General features: G+C 39.4%; 1 protein-coding gene across 1 annotated transcript; it reads right to left on the bottom strand.

Moving 5' to 3' along the window:
• Positions 1-9,665: 9,665 nt before the first annotated feature.
• On the bottom strand, positions 9,666-20,612 carry LOC127365804 (lactase/phlorizin hydrolase-like). Its single transcript, XM_051404294.1, has 17 exons — positions 20,000-20,612; positions 19,474-19,538; positions 19,218-19,301; positions 18,412-18,505; positions 18,125-18,203; positions 17,145-17,805; positions 16,405-17,053; positions 14,612-16,171; positions 14,141-14,409; positions 13,394-13,684; positions 13,015-13,213; positions 12,410-12,600; positions 12,121-12,227; positions 11,671-11,802; positions 11,251-11,474; positions 10,771-11,007; positions 9,666-10,530 (listed from the first exon to the last, which is right to left on the bottom strand). The coding sequence occupies exons 1-17, from the start codon at positions 20,610-20,612 to the stop codon at positions 10,283-10,285; spliced, it is 5,703 nt and encodes a 1,900-aa protein (XP_051260254.1). The 3' UTR covers positions 9,666-10,282.
• Positions 20,613-20,827: the final 215 nt, after the last annotated feature.

The following is a 20,827-nucleotide window of genomic DNA, read 5'->3' as shown; positions in this document are numbered from 1 at the left end:
TACTTTACACTTTGTTTCTACACTAACAGTCTTCATGACATGACTTAATATGCATTCACTTTATCTGTTTTTCTTTTGACATCCTCCTTTATCTGTTTTTCTTCTGACATACCGTTTTTTCTGTGTCATGACACATTAGGTAAGAAGGATTAGATGGATTTGAGCCAGATAAAATAGATTGTAAATGGTGACTTCTGAATGTATTAAAAATAACTGAATTTATCTGAATCTTCTCTCAATTTAGTCATATGTACAAGCTTCGCAAAACCAGTCCATCCGTCAAGCCCAAGCCATATCCTATTCCTCTTCCAGACCACTAATGCTGACCCCTGTTATAATGAGACATCACTGACTGGACTATTACATCAGTTCGGCTTTGTTGGCTGCACAGATGCTCAATTCATAGCACATCCATAAAGCAAAATAATCCTTCCTGGTTTTTCAGCAAAAGCCGGAACAGTTTGCTTATCACTTTTCACTCTGTTCTTTATCTTGTTTTTCATTAGATTTGGCTTAAGAGTTCAACATAAGATGAAATGTGTTATTTCAGTGGATTAGGTGTATTCTTGTTTCTGGAGTCAAATAATCCCTTGTTATGTTACAGCAAATGTCAGTCCCCCAGTTTCTGAATACCTACACAGAACCTGACAAAATACAGTACATTTTGTATGCCTAAGTTTCATAGAGTCTGCTCCAGACAACAGGCTTGTTCACAAGCTCGCACAATAATGCTGCTCAGGAACATCCGAAAGGGACTAAGAGGTGTGGGGAACACTTCCAGTAGAGTCAAAGTCCTGTGACAGTGTGATAAACAGAATGCAGCTCTAATCCACCAACAACACCAACACATTAGTGCACAGAAAGAGAGCTTGAGGAATGGCAGCGAGGTGGAAAAGGCGCTTTGATTTTTACTTTCACCACAGTGCAATTTCCATGCCAGTTGTGAGCAGCATTACTATGGTAACAGCGGATTATCATCTATTACATAACTGGGGCTGTGCAGTTAAACCCACTGGATAAAGAGTCACATTGTGCTGGTTTTGTTGTTGGCTTGTACAGTATAAGCAGTACAAATTGCGCTACCTTAGTTCACTGATGTTTAATTTCAATTTCAAAGATGTTAGTGAGTATTTGTGCCTAATGCAAGCAATTGCAACGCTCCGTTAATAAATATGCAAACAGATCCTTAAAAATAAAATGAGATAGAATATAGGAGAATTCAAGAAATTACTCTGCAACACTGCAGCTCTGACTGCACCATTCCATTAATTCATGTAACCCTGACCCTCGAGAGATAAGAATAATAGCAAAATAGAAAACATTTGCATTAATGTGGTGGTGAACAAACACCACACAGATCCTCAAATATTTAATTTAGTCTGCACTCATTCCTCTAGGTTTATAACGTGTTTGTAAAGTGACCTGGATTCAAAACACTTGACTGCTCAAACTAATTAAGAATGCATTTCTGTCTAATTACACTGGACTATACACAGAACTAGAAGCTAAGTTTTTGTATGCTGTCTTAGATGTGGCCATTTTATGACAAACATAAGAGCAGTTTCTTATGAGCTAATTAATAACGATCATTTCTTCCATACGTGCACAAAACCCTAGAATCCTTTACTCTGACTTTAAATTAGTGCCTGATTGTCGGCCGGCATGATTCCCTTCAACAGCTAATCACAAAAGAGGTTCACTAATAGACGTGGGCACACACTTAACACACATATACTTTCGCATAATTATAAAACTGCAGGTATATTATAATCCCCCCCCCCACACACACACAGGACAAATAACATTATACCAACACAAGCTCAATAAAGATAATATAAATGGTGGACAGAATTTATTTACAATATATTGATTTTAAAGGAAATTATGGTAAAATATAAATTAAATAAACACACTGTATTATTGTATATTCACCTGTGAAAATCTAAGTGAAAGCAGTCATACACAATATTTTAAATGGGCGGTTTTTACAGGTGTAATTCTATAGGACTGATGAATCCATTGCCCTGTATAATCCATGTTGTGCTCACCTCAGTACACAAAAGGAGCCAAACAGTGAACACCTACAGGGATTTTAACCACTCACTCCAGTCAACAGTGAAATCCACCAGGGCAAGCGTACCTCTCACTCCTAACTACTCTGTTCCCTGGTGAAATTTAAACTCTTTTATTCCTTTTTGTTCCTTATAAGAACTGTTAATGTAGAGCCCCTTGAAACCTTTTGATTGGGTTTTTTTTTTCCAAATCAAGAATAGCAATTAAGCAGAAAACTGGTAATCAAAGTGTGGTTGAACCCCATGACACAACAGTTAGTTTCATCTAAGCAATCTGTTTATTGAAGATGTCCAGCTGATGTGGTTGACTCCAGAGAGTTAGTTCACTTTCATTCTCTTTTTTTCTGAGTGCAAAAAGTTTTCAAAGTTTTTATTTGTCAAACAAAACTAAGAGTCTACATACATGGTAGCAATTCACATGCTGTTGTTTAGCATGTCATTTTTACCACAGTCACTGTCTTTGTTTGTGCGTTTGCATGCTAATATTCTGCATACTGCATATTATTGGTGTAGTGGTGCCTGAAGTGGGTATACTCTTAATTTATGGCCCAAAGTGGCTCATCTAGCAAATGGCAAATGCCCTACTCTTGAATATTTAGTTCACCCAAAATTGAGTCGATAATATTAATACACTGTCACTTAAATTCTGCTGCTTAACTTTACAGAGTATGGATACTTGGGATCAGATTTTGCTATCAATACTGACCCAAAATACAATGGTGGACTGTTTGGAGGAAACAAAACTGCTGCCTAGGTTACGATCACTGGCAAGACATTTTTTTTCCAATCCAGGAAGTGTGACATCCACTTTATACTGCAGGGAGACTGGAGACTTTAACCTTTGGTTAAGTTTAGGGAACATACTTGGTTTTGGTTAGATATTGAAAATGTAAACACATCCTGTCTCGTGCTTGAATACAGCACTAATTCAGTGTAACTACATTTTAACTCTGTCTCACTCGTGCAGCAGTGGAGGCAGTGAATGGCATATGAGTCAGTCAGTTACTCATTTGGATTCAACTGGCAGCCATAAAATAAAAACTTTGTGAAATCCAGTTTCACTTTTTCCACTTCCCATGTTTTACATTTTGTGAAAGAAAAAGAGAAACATGCAGACGGAGGGAGGGAGAGATGGAACGTGACAAAGATCAGCTTGAATGACAGGGGTTTAATGGTATGTGATAGTGGCAAATGCAGAAAAAACAGAAAGAAGTATACTGACGGGAAAATGTTGATGTTGCTTTGCTTGACACACTCACACAGACCTGTGAAGTGGGAATTGTTTGGCAGTATTGAACAGAACAGTGTCTTTCCTTGGTAACAATTTGGTTACCCAAGACTGATTCAAATTGAGCATTGTGTTTCAGGAAAAGCACTGAAGTCACACTTGCGTCATCTGATCCTTCATTCATGCATTAACATCATATGGATGGATAATTGATCAGCTGCTTGGCTAAATAGTGACATCTATTCATGTTCATAGAGCTGGACAAAGAAGCATTATATCCTGACACTTTTACACAACTTATACAACCATATCAACACTGTTTGCTGCAGCAGTTCCCTCCGCCATCCCAACTTCCTCCTTATGTGTTGAGCTTTTGTTAACTTTACTAAGATCTACTGTGCATGTATGTGTTTATTAAGGGTTTAGAGTAGAACCCTTTCTGCCAAATCTGAAAACTAAAGTCTCTGTGACTGAAAAACAGTCTAATTATACTTACTTATTGCTCACATATTAAACCAGTCTTTAGAAAAATCCAAGATTCACCCTTTGGTAAGATTCACCAATTTACCTCTGTCATGATATTAATGATACATAATCACCGGTAATGTGCAGATTGCTGATGTCATATAGCACCATCTCTCAATATTGCACTGCAAATGTATCAAACTCTAGACTATATCCATCTGGAGACACTTACATGTAGAGAACTTCCACTTTCACACTATATTTTCTATAATAGCTTGATTACAAAAGCTACTCTCTCTCTCAATACAGTGCATATACAATAAACACACAGGATTGGCTACAGAATATACCTTAATCGCACGCATCTCATATAACTAATTTAATCACTCTTCTACCTGATGATCCTTAAAGTTCCACACTGTTTGTTTGTTTGTTTGCTTGTTTATCAAAGTAAGGACTCAGTCGCACAAGTTCTACTCGGCAGGGTGAGTGAGCCCAGCAGAAGAATGGCAGACTACATCCTGTCATGGTGGGGCTGTTGCTAATTGTTTCCTGGAGACCAGTGGCACACCAGACAGCCAGACCTCATTAGGGTTTTCAAACAATCCAACCTGCCAGATTGTTCAACCTCATTCTGTGAGCGGAGGCGTACAATGACTTTGCAATGATCTTATTAGACATGCACTTGTATAAATGTCACATACTGTTACATAATGGCCTGCCAAAGTTGTCTTCCATTTTGGTGATAACAGGGATATTTAATGAGAAGTGTTTTAGCTTTAGATGAGATATAACCTTTTTCTACAAACATATTAACAAAATTATGTTACTTATAATATATTATTTGTGTCTATTCTCGTCTGTACCCCCTTGAATTTCCACCTCATATTATGTCTCTGTCTGTATACTAAATAATATAAACTAATGCGGAGAAAAAATACAAATTACAACAGAAAGACTGGAGTAACAAAATCAGACTGTGGTGACTCATATTTCTCTTTTCACCTCTGAAAATTAAGTGTTATTATCTGCAGGGACTCTAAATTGACTTTGGCACATTGGTGAGCAGCCTGTAAGCCACAGAGACTCACCAAGCTGTATTGCCAGCTGTTGTGTGCTATGTCGCATGTCCTTTGAAGTGGTACAGCCAACCAGGTTGCATGAAGAATGAGCCAAGACGGACTGAGGATGCCAAATGGCGTACTACAGTGCCCTAACAATAAAAATGTATCCATCTCTGAAACAGGGGTAATATTGCATCACGTGTCTGACCAGAATTTTCCCCTCAAGGACTGTGAGGATTATTAGAAAGGGCACACATGCATCTGGTGAGTGTATGAGACTGGCATGTTCAGAGGAAATAGCAGTAGGCACAGCGGTCTCCACAACACAACAGGACCCCTCTTTTCAATTTCCTGCTCCAGTTTCCATTCCTGCTTTATTTCGTGCAGGGACCTGTGAAGTGGGAATCGCGAAGAAAGAATGCAACATTTAGCCGATATGGCACCACAGAGCACAAAACAAGGAAATTGATTCTGTCAAAGGCAATATTTGTGATAATGATCTCAATAAAAACATAGGGTGTTTTCAAACGGGGTTAGCGGGATTCCCTCAGGAGATTTTACTTCTAGCACAGCAGTGCTCTCTAACTGGCTTTAAAACAAGTGCTGTACAGTTAAAATGTAATACCAGCCTGTTACCTGATGTGTATTTTATTTCCTTATCCAAACTAAAGCTTGTCTTTAGTAGTTTGACATCAGGCCTGAGTTAAGAAGTGTTGATGTGTGCATACTTTTTCCAGTTTGATTTAGTAGCCAAACAGTTCACATCTGGGTGGCAGATGTTTTTACATCCTAAGCCAAAGGTGTTCTATTTTCTTAGGGCATATCTAATTAATTTTATCCGTACTATCAGTGAGGCCGTCTTCTAAACTAGCACATCTATCATGGATTTTTTTTAAATAATTTTTTTTTACAGTAAACTCAGTTCTAAAACTGGACTTTAAGGTGAGACCATGTGGCAGTCACACCACTCTCTCTCCCCTCATTTGCATGTCTATGGGTGTGCATGTCTGTATTTTAGGCCTATGTGAGTGTAAACTGAAAAATGGAGTGAAGAAATGAAATCTCCCTTTTCAGGATAGTTCTTCTTCTTCTTAAAGATATTCAGATAATATAAGCAACATTTTTAGTACGGAGGCCTTCAAGCATCTATAATCGGTATTTTTTATAATAACATTGTATCAATTGACAATGTCAAAGGAATGTGAAAGTGTTGCTCATAGGGATACATCTACAGAGAGTTATCAACTGAGTTCAGCTCATTGTTTAACTGCCTTTGTCTTTACTTCTTTTGGCTCAATCTTACCACTGTTATAGTGTTAAGGCCACAGCACGCAGCTGTTTTCATAAAAAAGAAGCCCTAAAAACCTACGATACACAACCTGCTATCAGCAGAGTTAGCAACTAGCTGGTGAACAAAGGGGAGTACTTTTTTTCCTAAGACTGTAAATGAATGATTATGTTGCTCCAAAACTGCTGGATGTGTAAATAAGCAACTGTTTTCTAACAAGTTCAACTTATTTCCACTTCGCCCAAATAATCAATTATTGCAGGTTTACATTTTTTTATTTGTTTTAATTGTTGGGACATCCAGTGGTAAAGTTGTTAAGACAGATTCAATATTCCCACAACATCCCCAGTTTGAATTAGGGACATTTGTCAAAAAATAATCTTTATCAGCTTTATTATTTATTAGTCTAGCTTTTTTTTTAAATGCATTGCAAGGTAGCAACTCAGTTTCTTTTAACAGGTGTGTGTGTGTGTGTGTGTGTGTGTGTGTGTGTGTGTGAGAGAGAGAGAGAGAGAGAGAGAGAGAGAGAGAGAGAGAGAGAGACAGACAGAGAGAGAGAGAGAGAGAGAGAGAGAGAGAGAGAGGGCATGTGCTTCACTAATTTGACTCGTAAAAGTAACACACAGCAACATGTTCACCAACCTGGATTTCCACATCTAAGGTTGCCACGGAAGCAGACACAACAACACCCAACAACCCTTTATTAGTTTAATTCTTTACAGATGGCATGTTTGTGAATAGTTTGTTTTACTTTTTGTTACAACTTAAATTTTCCAATGCAGCTCATTGGTTGCAGTCATACCCGTAGTGCCACCTTGATTACAAAGCCTTAAATTGTGCGTAACTCTGCTGCACTTTTAAAGTCAAAATTTAATTGTGGAGCTGCTGAAACACAATCACCCGGTGACAGGTTTTGTTTATGTTTTGAGTCACAGAAATGATTGACATTGTCTTTTGTGTTATGTTCAGAAGTTTTGTGATTATTTTCTATTCCTGTATTTTACTATAATTGTACTTTTAAAGAATGAAACCCGGTATAACTTTAAGATCTGTGTTGCAGAAGGTGCTGGCTCCAACAGCCTTGGCTCAGATGGAAACATTTTTAAAGTATCACATTGCTATTATTGGAATGAAAATATTCCCCCTCCATTTTGGGAGGCTCCAATTCCAACGTCCCATCCCACATGATTCTTTAACAATAATGTTTTGCTGGTCTAGTATTTCAACAAGGAAGATCTCAGCCTCTTTCCTGGAATGAGAGGAAGAGTGGAAAACACACCTCTCTCAAAAAAATGGCTTTTGCTTTTGTAAAGTGAAATTTAAGCACTCATTGTACGTCAGACTGGATTAGAATATCAGAAAAAAGGTCCAAATCTAAATATAAAATATAAGTATCAGTCACACATGTATAGCAAGAAGCTGACAAAGTTCTAACTATTTTGCTTTGCTTGGAAAAAACCCTTGACTAGAGTAACTGTTATATCTTGGGCCCATATAAGCAGAGGGCCTACCAGGGAGCAAAGATGGCATGCAGCAGTTTGCAATCACCATCACTCTGCCTCCATGACACAAACGGGAGACTTCCACCCAGCAAGCCTTTGATTAAAAGCAGAACATCAAATCTCATCTTTGTGCCAATACCACACGCGGCATGCAGGAGAGGTTGTGCAGAGCAGCAGGTGTGTAGTACATTGCTTATGTTTGTTTGTCTGTGCATATGAGGTTGTCATGGACACAGATGAGGAACAAGGGTCTTCAGGGACCAAAGGCGTAATATCTATTGTGATATAAGATGACATTTAAATTACATGTAAATTACTTGTTTTCAGCAAGAGGTCATGAGTGCACCATAGTTTTATCTGTTCAAAGATACTGGTGAAAATAATTCACATAAACATACTTGGGTACATACTGGTGGTGGTAGAGCAATCTATAACAATGTGTTCTCTATTATGGACACATTTAATTAAATATTGTGCTTTGTTGTCACATTTATTTGAGCAAATTCAAAAGATATGAGCTACTTACTATTTTGACTCGGAAGGCATTCAGCTCTTAAGTTATTTTCCACTTAATGGTTGACTATTAACTTTAACAATGAAATCAAACTATAATTAACTGTACAAATATGACAGATGTTCCTTTGTAAAAAAAAAAATAAAAAAAGTATTTTGCCATTTCAAAAATGAATGTGGAGGATTGTGTGCAACACATTGTGTAATAAACAATAGCCTGTATTGTCAGACTATTGTTGTTAATGTATTGTCATGTATTATTGTGCAAACACTCACTGCTTCTGCTGCTAACACTGTATTTTAATGACTGAAATACCAAGTTGATACTCTGCATGCAGTCATGTTTTATTTACTGCACATACTGTTTGCAATTACTTAAATTTATTATAAGAGTTCTAATTCCTTAGTCTTTAAAGTATCTGTGTTCTATGAGTGTGTATAACCCACAGATTGGCAGTTACTCATACATAAATAAGTCATCAAACTTTTATGCAAGTTAATCAAGCTGACCTAAAAACATTCTATGAAACTATGAACAAACGTCTTTTCTTCCAGTCTGACTGATACCGCATCCTGACAAACTCTGGGGTTTCAGATATTGAACAGACCCCTTGTTGATCAGAGCTGCTGAGGAGCAAGCAGGGGAGAGCATGCAGAACAGACACCCACCGTTAGTTAATGCGTACATCCTGTTGAGAAGGCGGGTCGCCCTGGAGACCAGACGTAGTTATCCTAGCAGGAGTGCAGGGAAGATGCGTATTTGCCCTGCGAGCCCCTTGTCAGGGAAGAACTGTTTGTGTGTATCATGTTATTGAGTTGGAGAAAACATGCAGGGGCATGTCTGACTGGCTCCTCTAGGCTGTGATGGTTTTCTAGACAGAGTTTATTGGAGTGGCAGCCTACAGGTGTGGGACTGTGTTCTGAGAGTCGATGGTTTAAATCTCCAACCCATATAGGATGGTAGTGGGAAAAGATGAATAAGGTAGAAGAAAATACCCCTACCCCTCCTTAAAACTCATATTGAGATGACGTCAAGCAAGGCATTCAAAACTATCTCAGTGGAGCTACTGCCCAGTAGTTTAAGACTGATGACGTATACCTGCAGGCTATCAAATGGATAAATACAGTGCTTTATTAGTCCCATTGGGAATTCTGTAAGCATTGCATCAGCATGAAGCAAGTTGAAGTGTCAGAGCTCAGTTAACCCTACAATTAAAGGTTTCATCCTCATCAGTACCTTGATTGCAGTTGTTTTGATCCAAATGGTAGTAAAAGAGCTAAATGTATGTATGGAAAACACTGTGTTGCTCAAAGTGAGTGTACGCCTTGTTAAATAGCACGATCCCTAATTTGTTTTCTTGATTTACCTATTTCATTTCATACCCTTCTTTAACCTTTGCTTTAGTTCAGTTAAATATTGATGTTTAACATGTGAAACTGCACTGTACCGACAACAGCCTCACATCCAGTGTCTACATAGAAAATGGTTTACTGGCGCCATCCAGAGGACGTTTATTGACAGTGACACAGGTGTCTGAAAACCTTGCAGGTGTAGTCTTTATTTCTCAAAATACTGAAGTAGCAATGATCACAACATTACATTGAAAAATCAGGTGACACACCCCAATCCAATATTTACAGATTTATCTCTGTATGGCAAGAAGTAAAGGCACAGAGACGGTTTAAAACGGAGACTGGAGCGACTGTGTAACTGCAAATTGTGATTTGAGTTTTTGTCTGTGTCAAGTTCCTATATCAAACAACGTCATGGAAGCAAACTGTCATTAACAATTAATTCTGCTGTTCACACTATACAAATTTTTCATTTCACCAAACAGAATGCATTTATTAATTAACAACTGAAATTCATAACACCACATTCAAACAGTTGTTTAAACCATTAATGCAAATTATTTTCTGATATCTCATCTAAATATACTTTTTTCTGTATGGACCTGTGGCAATCAGTGAAAATCATGAAAAATGACATAGCTGTTATAAAGCTCCTTAAAATGTACAACTATATTGTAGTAAGATTCTAAAAAGAAAATTATGTTAAATTTCATCCATCCTACATCCTCCTACGAGGGAAGTCATTTATGTATCAGCAACTGACATATACGAGTTTTCACTTCTCTTCAAAGCTTTCCTCACGTCCTCTCCAACTTCACAGATTCCCCTGCAGCTGCCTTGAACCTCCCTCTTGTTTTTAGGAGCCGGTGTACGACAAAGATGCTACCAAGTACACTTACAAGAAGAAATACAAATATGACATACAGTGCAACTTCAGCATCATTAGGTGAAATCTCCAGACCCAAGAAGTCCACCATGTTCAGAGGCAGAATAGGAACAGTAGTATGTGTGTTCTCTAGTGTGGTCGTAGTGGCAGCACTTGTAGCTGTTGAAAGAGAGGAATAAGAAACAAGGAAAAAATAATTATTTAGTCATAATTAATTTTGCATTCAGACCAGATCTAGCATCTGTTTAAAAAAGTAGTTTTTTTTCCATAGTGTATGATCTGCATGCTTCTGCAAATGAGTTTCCACACTCTCTGGAATTAAAATCAAGGCAGTTTCCCCGTCCTAAATCCTACAATAATTACATTGTTTCTGAATCTGTGGACTAAGCATTACATTACCTTCAGGTTCAGGGTTCAAACACTCATGGGGCCCAAGAGCTGGATCAGGGAAACCGTTGCAGGCGATGATGGAGGCGTACCGAGAAGCTGATTTTTTAGCAATGCGAGGAAGGGTGGGGTTTGAGCGGTTCACAAAGAAAAGTCCAAATCGCTCAGAGTAGCCAGCAGCCCACTCAAAGTTGTCCATTAATGACCAGGCTGTATAGCCTCTCAGATCAACTCCATCCAGAACTTGGGCTGAAAGAACAACAGTAACGGCAACATTTAACATGCATGTGCAAAAAACTGACCTACTTAGACTGTAGGGTAATGTTGTGGTCAGTTTTCCCAGGATAATAACAATTTATTACTTATTGATTTGTAAATTTAAAAGGTTTAAAATAAGCCATGAGAAATTTTATTTAATTCCACAATCTTTTCCCAAAAAGCAATAAAATGTCCATTAAATGTCAAATACTTGGTTTTTATTGGCTGTGGTACCTTTCAGAGCCTGGTTAATGTAGTTTTCGTAGTAGTGCGTTCTGTGGATGTCATTCAGGTCCACTGCTCCTCGTTCTGAGATCCCGTTCTCTGTGACATAGACAGGTGGGTTTCCATACTCATCCTTGATAAACTTTAGGAGTTTCCTAAATCCAAAGGGGGTAATCTTTAGCCAGAAAGAACCAGATTCAATCCAGGTGCGGTCGTGTGTGGCTCCAGTGCCCCTGGAAATTGGATTGGACATTAACTCGGCTTTAGTCATATACTTAATGAGTCATTTTAACAGGCAGCTGAACAAACTATGACATTTATTTGTGGGTTTAATTCCCTCCTGTGTCACCAATCTTCTTCTCAGGTGCTGTATGGTAGAAAAAAAAGGCACCCGTGCTATCTAGGTTTTATCTTTAAATTCCAACCTACCTGTCACCTTCATAATCCTGCTGATTTCCCATATCAATTGGGAATGAAAGAACCGATGTGTAGTGGTTGAGGCCAAAGTAATCATGAGTCCCTTTTATCCTCTTGATTTCCTCAGGAGTGAACTCAGGAAGCCTATATTTGCAGAAGAAGAAGAAGAAGAAGAAGAAGAAGAAGAAGAAGAGTCTTTTAAAAAACCCAATCCAGGACCAAAAATGTGAAAGATCTACTTTAATAGTCACCTGCTCTGTCATGGTATAATAATACCACTACTAATAACAACAATAACAACAACAACAACAACAATAATAATACATTTTACGATACTAAACTACGTAAATCATAAACAAAACTAGTCATGTAAGTGAAAGGAGAGCATGGCAGAATACATCTATTGATTGATGTTTCAACACCACGTTTATGTCTGTCTACATAATAATATTATTAACTGACCGTGATTCAGGGAGACCTGCAGCAAGGCTTCTTTTACGGATGATTGTTTTCATTAAGTCAGGATAATCACCGTTGAAGATGGGATGGGCAAACCATCCAATGAAGAACTGAGGAATAATATATGTAAGATTATTATTAAGTTGATTTGCTTTGGATACCAGATTTGTGGGGTACTATAATGCATCCCAGAAGGTTTCACTCAAATCCAGTTCAATACCTATTTCACATGCTTTTATTTGCTACTATCTGAACTTTCCTGATGCATGAAGCCCCCGCCCCTCTTGTATACCTGCATGTAGCGAATGGCTGCATCGTAATCCTCCTGCTTATAAGGGTTCCTTGGCTCCGTCCAATCGGAATTGATGGTAATTGAGATGAGGCCACTCTGCGTTGCTCGGTACTTGTCATTGTAGAGGTGCCAGACCTCAGCATGGGCCTTGATTAGGTTGTGAGCTGCAATATACTGCTTGCCCACAATGCCTGAAACAGTTGAGGTGTTATTAACATTTTCAAATACTGGACATTTAAAACCAATAGACCATAAAGCATATGAAATATTGGTTAAGCACAACACAAAATAACTAATTCTGTCAAATGTTTCTCCCATAAACTCATAAATCAACAATAAAAAGATTTGAATAAAATAAGGTGATTAGATTTGTTATTTTTCAGTTTACATGAGAACATTGTTAATCTCATCTTTCTAAAACTACTTTTGTATATGAAGCCTCTTTTTTACTGCAGACATTTCATTGGTTTTAAGCATAAAAAGAAGCACAAGTGAGGGGTTTCTAAAACTTTGAAACATATTGCTAATCCATACAAAAACAAAAAGTTTGACACCATGATATTAAAATCGGTAGGGAGGATGTCTAAAGAAATTTGTTTCATCACCTGGAGCAAAGGTCCCATATCCATAGCCAAGATTGGCTACAATGTAGGGTTCATTTAGAGTGATCCAGAACTTAACTCTGTTTCCAAAACGGTTGAATAAAACATCGGCATAATCTCTGAATCGTTGGACGATGGTTTCATTCAGCCATCCTCCTACTTTCTCTAGAGCAAGGGGGAGGTCCCAGTGGTACAGGGTCAGCTGAGAAACAGAGGAGAGGAAATTTGTGCCACAGTACAACCTACTTTTCCTACAAGGGACATTTGTCCAATAATTTGGCAATAATGATTTTAAGCAATGCTGATGTTTTTGATCTTACAACTAGAACCCATTAAAGTGAAAAATAAGCCATTGGTGGTTACAAACAACAACACTGTCTACCTGGGGCTGAATATTAGCAGCTTCCAAGGCGTCCAGTAATCTATGGTAGTAGTTCAATCCAGCTTCATTGATCTGGTTGTTGGTGCCATCAGGAAGCACTCTGGGCCAGGATACAGAGAGGCGATAGTGGGTCACCTTCAGCTGCTTCAGCACCTCCACATCCTCGTCAATCTTGTTGTAACTATCACAGCCAATATCGCCGCTGTCACTGTTGCCTACTCTCAAAGGAGTGTGGGCAAACAGGTCCCAGATACTCAGTCCCTTTCCATGGGCTCTCCAGCTCCCTTCAATCTGAAATGAACGACAAGTATTACAGTATGAGCCATTGTAAACACTTTTTGCTGCAAGATACCCTAAACATAACAGAAATTCTGTGTGTAGTACAAATCATATACTTAATAGTTAAGATGATCAAGTTACTATGACTGTATGCAATTAGTTCACACTTATTAGATAATTAGTTAAGGAATGTTGATTCACAGATGTTACTTCAAACAGTAATTTATGTGACAAAATGAGTTGGATTTTAGTTTCATAGTTTCACTCAAGTGTATTTCTGTATATGTATTTCTGTTTTTATGTTTATTATGTAAATGTTTGATTAGATAACGTTTTATATAACTGGAACTAATCACGTAAAGTGATTACTTGATGACTTGATAATTTGTTACACATGAAATCATGAGTCATACATTAGTTAATAGTGTAGATAGTGTATAGTGTGATAAATCTGTCAACTTTGCTTACCTGGTAAGCGGAACTGGCACTGCTCCAGTTAAACGCTCTGGGAAACTGTCCATAAAGTATCTTCTCATCATTTGGTAATGGGAAGCCATTGTCCTTCATGACTTGGTAATAATAGTGAGCAGAGCGTTTGGGTGTCCTTGGCCGATTTGGGTTAGTGAAGTCCACATGGTGTAGCCCAAAGCCTACTTTGTACCCATTGAGCCACTCAAAAGAATCCATGAGAGATGTTGCTATGTATCCTTTCACTTTCACACCATCAAGATTATGAGCTGTGTAAAATATGTTAGGATAGATATTTATTTGGTCAGTGTTTCATATTATATAATTCCAACCTATTCTGATCCCAGGTTGACATATATACAGACGCTTTGTCACGAGAACTACCTTAAATGTCCAACAGATTTTAGCTTTAGCATGCTAGATGAAGGGATCTAACAAACAGTATGTTCTACAATATGTTCTAACACTCACCCTTTAAAGCCTCATCAACGTAGGTTTTGTAGTAAAATACTCTGTCTATGTCATCAACTGTGGTCTTAATGTCTGTAGCTACTCCATTCTCAGTAATGTAAATCTCTGGTTCTCCATACTCCTCTTTGATCCAGTTGAGGAGTCTTCTCAAACCCCATGCTACAGCCCTCTGGTTACTGATTGCAGTAGTTGGTGAATCTCCTTCTTCTGCTACTGACACGTCCAAGTCGTATTCATAAGATTGAGGGGTAAGCCTCAATGTAGCATGCTGTGCAATCTTCGTAGTGTAATGATTTATGCAGAACATGTCAGCTGTTCCCTTAATGAAGCTCTTTTCTTCTTCAGTAAAGGAAGGTAGTCTTGTCTCTGAAAGACCTTGGAGTTCACTTTTGTTTCCAACTTGCCACTTCATTGCATCAGGATAGTCACCATTCTTAAAAATGGGATGTGCAAACCAACCCAGTTGGAACTGCAGAGCACGGTCGGCAGCCACCACTTCACGGGGAACATTAACATCTTTAGGTTCAATCCAATCAGAATTGAGAGCAATGGATACTAGACCACCTTGCAATTTGCGGTACTTATCATCATATGTGTGGTAAGCCTTGGCGTGTGCTTTTATAAGGTTGTGTGCCACTTTGTATGGTGCAGTTCCTGGATTCTTAACATTTGGTGGGATCTGTCCAAGTCCGTATCCTGACCATGCAATTGTCTGAGGCTGATTGAAAGTCATCCAGAATTTCACTCTGTCTCCGAAGGTGGCAAAGCAAAAGTCACAAAAGTCATTAAAGATGTTTATCATGTCTGCATTGTCCCAGCCTCCAAGGTTTTGCAAAGCTTGAGGGAGGTCCCAGTGGTAAAGTGTCACCATGGGAGTGATGTTATACGCCATCAGGTCATCAATGAGTCTATTGTAGTATTCAACACCTTTCTGGTTTAGAGAGGTACGCCGACCATCAGGAAAGATCCTGGACCAGGACAAAGAGAATTTATATGACTTCACCTTCAGAGCTCGAAGCATGTAGAAGTCTTCTTCAAGTCTGTGGTAGCTGTCACAGGCCACATCTCCATTGGCATTAGCAGGAATACTGCCAGGTTTGTGGGTGAATGTATCCCAGATGCTAGGCCCCTTCCCATCAGCATTCCAGCCACCTTCAATCTGGTAAGCTGAAGATGATACTCCCCAACTGAAGCCTTCTGGGAAAGTACCATAGTGGTAGAGTTTTCTCTGAAAGTTGGTTTGGCTGGAAAATTTTCTCCAAACACTGCTGGCTTGGGATGGGACTTTTGAAGGTGGCATTGATGAAACTTTATTTGACTCTGTGACTATGTTTTTAAATTCTGGTACATAATAGAACTGTGTTTTGGAGGCAAAACCATTTTTCTCAATAACTTCAGAGTAAAAGTAGGCAGACTGCTTTGGAGTCCTCGGTCTGTCAGGCAGGTCAAAGTTGACATGATGCAACCCAAAACGCTCACTGTAGCCTTGTGGGCCTTCAAAGCCATCCATGAGTGACTGGACAGTAAACCGCTGCACATTTACTCCATCAAAATGAATAGCTGTTGAGAGAATAAAGACATTCAGCTACTATACCCCATTTTACAGAAAATAAATGCATACCAAAGTATTTACACAATAGCCACAATAATATGAACAAGTGCAAAGGATGGCAGCACAAAATGATTAATTTTGTTGTGTAATCTCTATTGTTTGGGGCAAAAGCTGTATCTGATGTATGAATACATGTGAAATTAATAATGTATTTAATAAGTAACTACTTTCAACACCATACCTTTCAGGGCCTCATTGATGTAACTCTTCATGTATTCTATCCGAAGGCTGTCATTGATAGTGTCCCCACTGTACTCAGTAGGCATACCATTCCCAGTGATATGGATTGGCACTTTGGTAACATTCAAGTATTCAGTGGAAATGAAGTTTAGAAGCCTTCGGAGACCCCAAGGTGCAGAATAGATCCAGTCAGAAGCTGTTGAGGACCATGAAGGGTCCACATGTGCCTGGAAGTCCCCTACTCCCTGAGGACCAGGGGTGCAGCCACCCTCACTGTTGTTGACCAACCTAGAGGTGTAGTGGTTTAATCCCAAAAAGTCTGCTGTTCCATGTATTCTTCGGCTCTCTTCAGGAGTGAAAACTGGAAGTCTTGCAGGCTCAGAGAGGGGACACTTATTTCTTTTCTGTTCAATCTGAGTCTTGAGTGTTGCAGGATAATCTCCATCCACAAATATGGGATGTGCAAACCAGCCCAGCATGAACTGCAGGTAGCGATCTGCAGCTGCTATATCTTCAGGTCTGGAGGGGTTCATGGGCTCAGCCCAGTCAGAGTTCAATGCAATGCCTACTTTCCCTCCTTGTGTCTTCCTGTACTTGTCATTGTAGACATGCCAGGCTTCAGCATGGGACTTGATCATATTGTGAGTGACCTGCAAATCCAAAATATATGGTTAAGTGAATGGAAACAAATGACAATGAAACAGTATATTTTTATATGATGGTTAAGACTATTGCTCTCACCTGATAGGATGCAACCACATAGTCTTTTATTCCAGGGGCATGCTCACCAGTACCATAGCCCGCATGGCTCACCACCCAGGGGCTACTGAATGTGTTCCAGGTCTTTACTCTGTCTCCAAACCTGGAGAAGCAGAAGTCTGAGTAGTCCTTGAAGGCTTCAACAATGGAAGCATTGGTCCAACCACCATAGTCCTGCAGTGCCTGGGGCAGATCCCAATGGTAGAGAGTGACAACAGGGTGTATGCCAGACTCTATGAGAGCATTGATCAGTTTATCATAGTAAAGAGCCCCTTTCTCTGACTGGCTTCCCCAGTGGCCTGAGGGGAAAATACGAGCCCAGGAGATGGAAAACTGGTAGGTGTTGACATTAACACCTCGCAGGAGGTAGACATCATAATCCACCTTGTGGTAACTGTCACAGGCTAGATCAGCTGTCTGATTGGCGAAGGCTAGACCATCATGACCGAATTGGTCCCAGATGGTCTGTCCCTTCCCATCTTCCAACCAGCCTCCCTCAACCTTGAAAGACTCACTGGATGTGGCCCATTGGAAGCCAACAGGAAAGGATTCATTCAGGAAGGCATCTCGCTCAGATGAGGTCATGGTGGCAAAATTGCTCCAAGTTTTGCAATAGGTCACTGAACATGATGATGTTTGAAGACTGAAGATAAAAGGAACAAAATGTTGAAAATAAAATTAGATGGCAAAACTTGAGGAGATATCCAACAAATATGTCTTGGCATAGACTAATATTGGTGCAAACAGTTTACAGGTGGAACCAAGATGCCAAAATATAATTTGGTTTCACACATGCTGTATTGGTACAGTGATTCCCAAACGTTTTCAGTTATAATCCCCTAATTTCCTCAATATTTTTAAGTGCCCTGTACACATAAACACACACATACACACACGCACACAGAAGTGGGTCATGATATATTGTGAATTAAATTTTTCATTGTCTGTATGCAATACAATACCTGTCTGGGATAATGTCAGCTGGATGTAACATATCTACCATGTCAAATCCAAGAACATTGTGGTCTCCACTGCTCAGTGCTGTAAATGTATAAGAATATAACATATATGTCATGGATCATGTAATGCATGTATCCTACATTGTTATCCAATTAAATCGTTGAATCATCGATGCCATTTGTCCTTCCATTACAAAATTAGGCTAAGTGCAGTCTTTTGTAAAAGTATTGATCTGAAATAATATTTCACTTCTCTAATGTAGTCACTCTTTATTGATAATATAGATTACCTTTCACAATGTTGGTGTCTGACAGGAATTTATGAGAAGAACAGTCAATGATGTTCACCTCATAAAAGAGAATGGGTTTGTCTCCACACTTTCCCTACAAGAAAACACTGATGTTCAAAACAAGTGCATGTAACACAATTCCCAGAATAAGGCAGTGCTTGTGGCTCATCTAAACAAGCTCAATGTGAAATAATAATGTTTTTCTACAGAAACACTAACATTTCAAGTAATTCAGTTATTGCAAGTCTTACATTTCAATAATATTTTGCCATTTTCGCCTATTTCAATTTCAACCAGTGCTGTGGTGTTTGTCTCGAGCCACCAGGGGCCTCCAGGGGCCACCAGGGGCCTCCAGGGGCCACCAGGGGCAGTGGCAGGCTAGTGTTATTGTTAGCTACATTAGCCTATTTAGCAAACCAGCTCGAAAACAAAACTTTACATTGTATTGCACGCACAACAACACCGTGCAATGCATGAATTGGTGACCGGACTAAAGCCGCAATGTAAACAAGTGTGTAGGAGCATTTAAAATCAACATTAAAACAACCAACGTAGTACAAATACAAAGAAAATACATCTCAATATGGGCGCATCTTTGTTTTGCGGGTCGTACATTCGTCCTCGTTTAGCTCAGTGTACTGTGAGGTACCCCGAGCTGGACGGCTGAAATTACGACCAAAAGGGGGGGTGTCTCGGTGAAGACATCACGAGATAGCTGCGAGATTTACACTTTCCAACTCGGGCTGGGGGTTTACGAAAGAAATGGATAGCGCAGACACACACAGCCGAAGACCATTTCCACATACCAAAACATTTTGCAGCTCCTCAGCCAGGTTCTGTCCAGTGGTGCAGTCATATTGAATTTTAATAGAGAGGAAATCTGTATATTTCTGAAATAGAGATAAATGTGTGAGTGTAGCTGGATATGGAAGGTATATTACTTTTCTCAAGTGCAAACAACATTAAATAAACATATTCTTCATACAAACATTTGCTATACTGCTGGGGAACACAATCCTTACATTTATTCTTTAAATAATGTGCTGGAATATATGATCTCACCAGTAGTTGAGTGTCACAGATGATTGGGACTTTATTTGCCTTTACACCAACAGATATTCCTCCAACTGTAACACATAACTTGTTAATTCACAACTGCAACCTTTTTTCCCCCTACATAACTCCATTCCCTTATCATAAACTTTGGCACAAGTGTTGAACAGACACTTGTGCTTGTAACAAGCACTGCCATAGTTACTGCACCTCTTCTGGAGGCACAGATAATGCCCTCTGTGGAAACACATTTCTCCTTTGTGGACAATATAATCAATCAATCAATCAATCAATCAATGTACTGGAGTAACCAGAGAATATATCCTGTACACCATATAGTGTGGAGTGTTTTTTTCTTTAATTCAGGCTACTTAATAGGGAAATTTAAGGGAAAAATAGGTGTACAAGAGGTAATACATTGATTGACAAACAGTGATTAAAGCTACATGATTTATACAATAAATCATTAGTCTGCAGCTTTCAAATTATGTTATCTAAGCCTAGCCCATAATTCAGTGTAATGTTGATCTCCTACCTCTGTTAGGAAATAGCTGGTGGTAGCGGCGGTAGACACTGGTGTGTGAATCAAGAATGTTTTGCAGCTCAGCATCCCTCAGCTCATCCAAGCTGCTCAGTGTCACCCAGGAGTCTGCCAGCTCTCCAAACTCTCCAAACACAAACTCAGCATATTGCTGAAACAGCTCTACCAGCTCCTGGTTCTCCCAGCCTCCATACCTTGACCTCAGAGTGTCTGGCAATGTGGATCCATGAAGGACGAGCAGAGGCTGAAGGCCCACCTCCAGCAGCTCTTTCAGCAAAGTCTGGTAACAGGTAACCACAGCCTGCTGGGGCTCGCTGGAGAGGCCTGTTGGCAGGAGTTGAGCCCACGAGAGTGGCACTTTGAAGTGAGTCATCCGTCTGCTCTGGAGGTACTCAAAGTATTGTCGAGAATCTGGAGGTATGGGATAACTGCAGTCAAAGGTGTCCAACACTGCTCCTTCATAGGGTTTGCCATCCAGGCCCTTCACCTGTTTGTTGGTCATGGGACCTGCAAGAAACATGGCCTGATGTCGGTCATCATGTTTCTGGCACATGCATCCATACACAGTAATCAAACACAGACAGAGAAGTTTCCCAAATGGCGACATATTGTCTGAGTTTGGGGAACTGAGTGAGCCACTGGATGACTTCCTTTTATAGCACTGTTTGTAAGCTTGAACTGTCAGACCATAGTTTTCCACTGCTGTGATACTTTATGATGTGTTTGGTAAGTGGTCGTAGCCTTGAATGCTTCTGATAAAATACTAAAGGTCAGGAGGATAAAAGAGATTTATGACAAGTTAAAAACAACAATATGTGTCAG

Source organism: Dicentrarchus labrax, unplaced genomic scaffold (genome assembly GCF_905237075.1).
Source record: "Dicentrarchus labrax unplaced genomic scaffold, dlabrax2021, whole genome shotgun sequence".
Classification (NCBI taxonomy): Eukaryota; Metazoa; Chordata; class Actinopteri; family Moronidae; genus Dicentrarchus; species Dicentrarchus labrax.
Note: the sequence above shows the minus strand (reverse complement) of the source record. Positions and strands in the feature narration are given on the sequence as shown.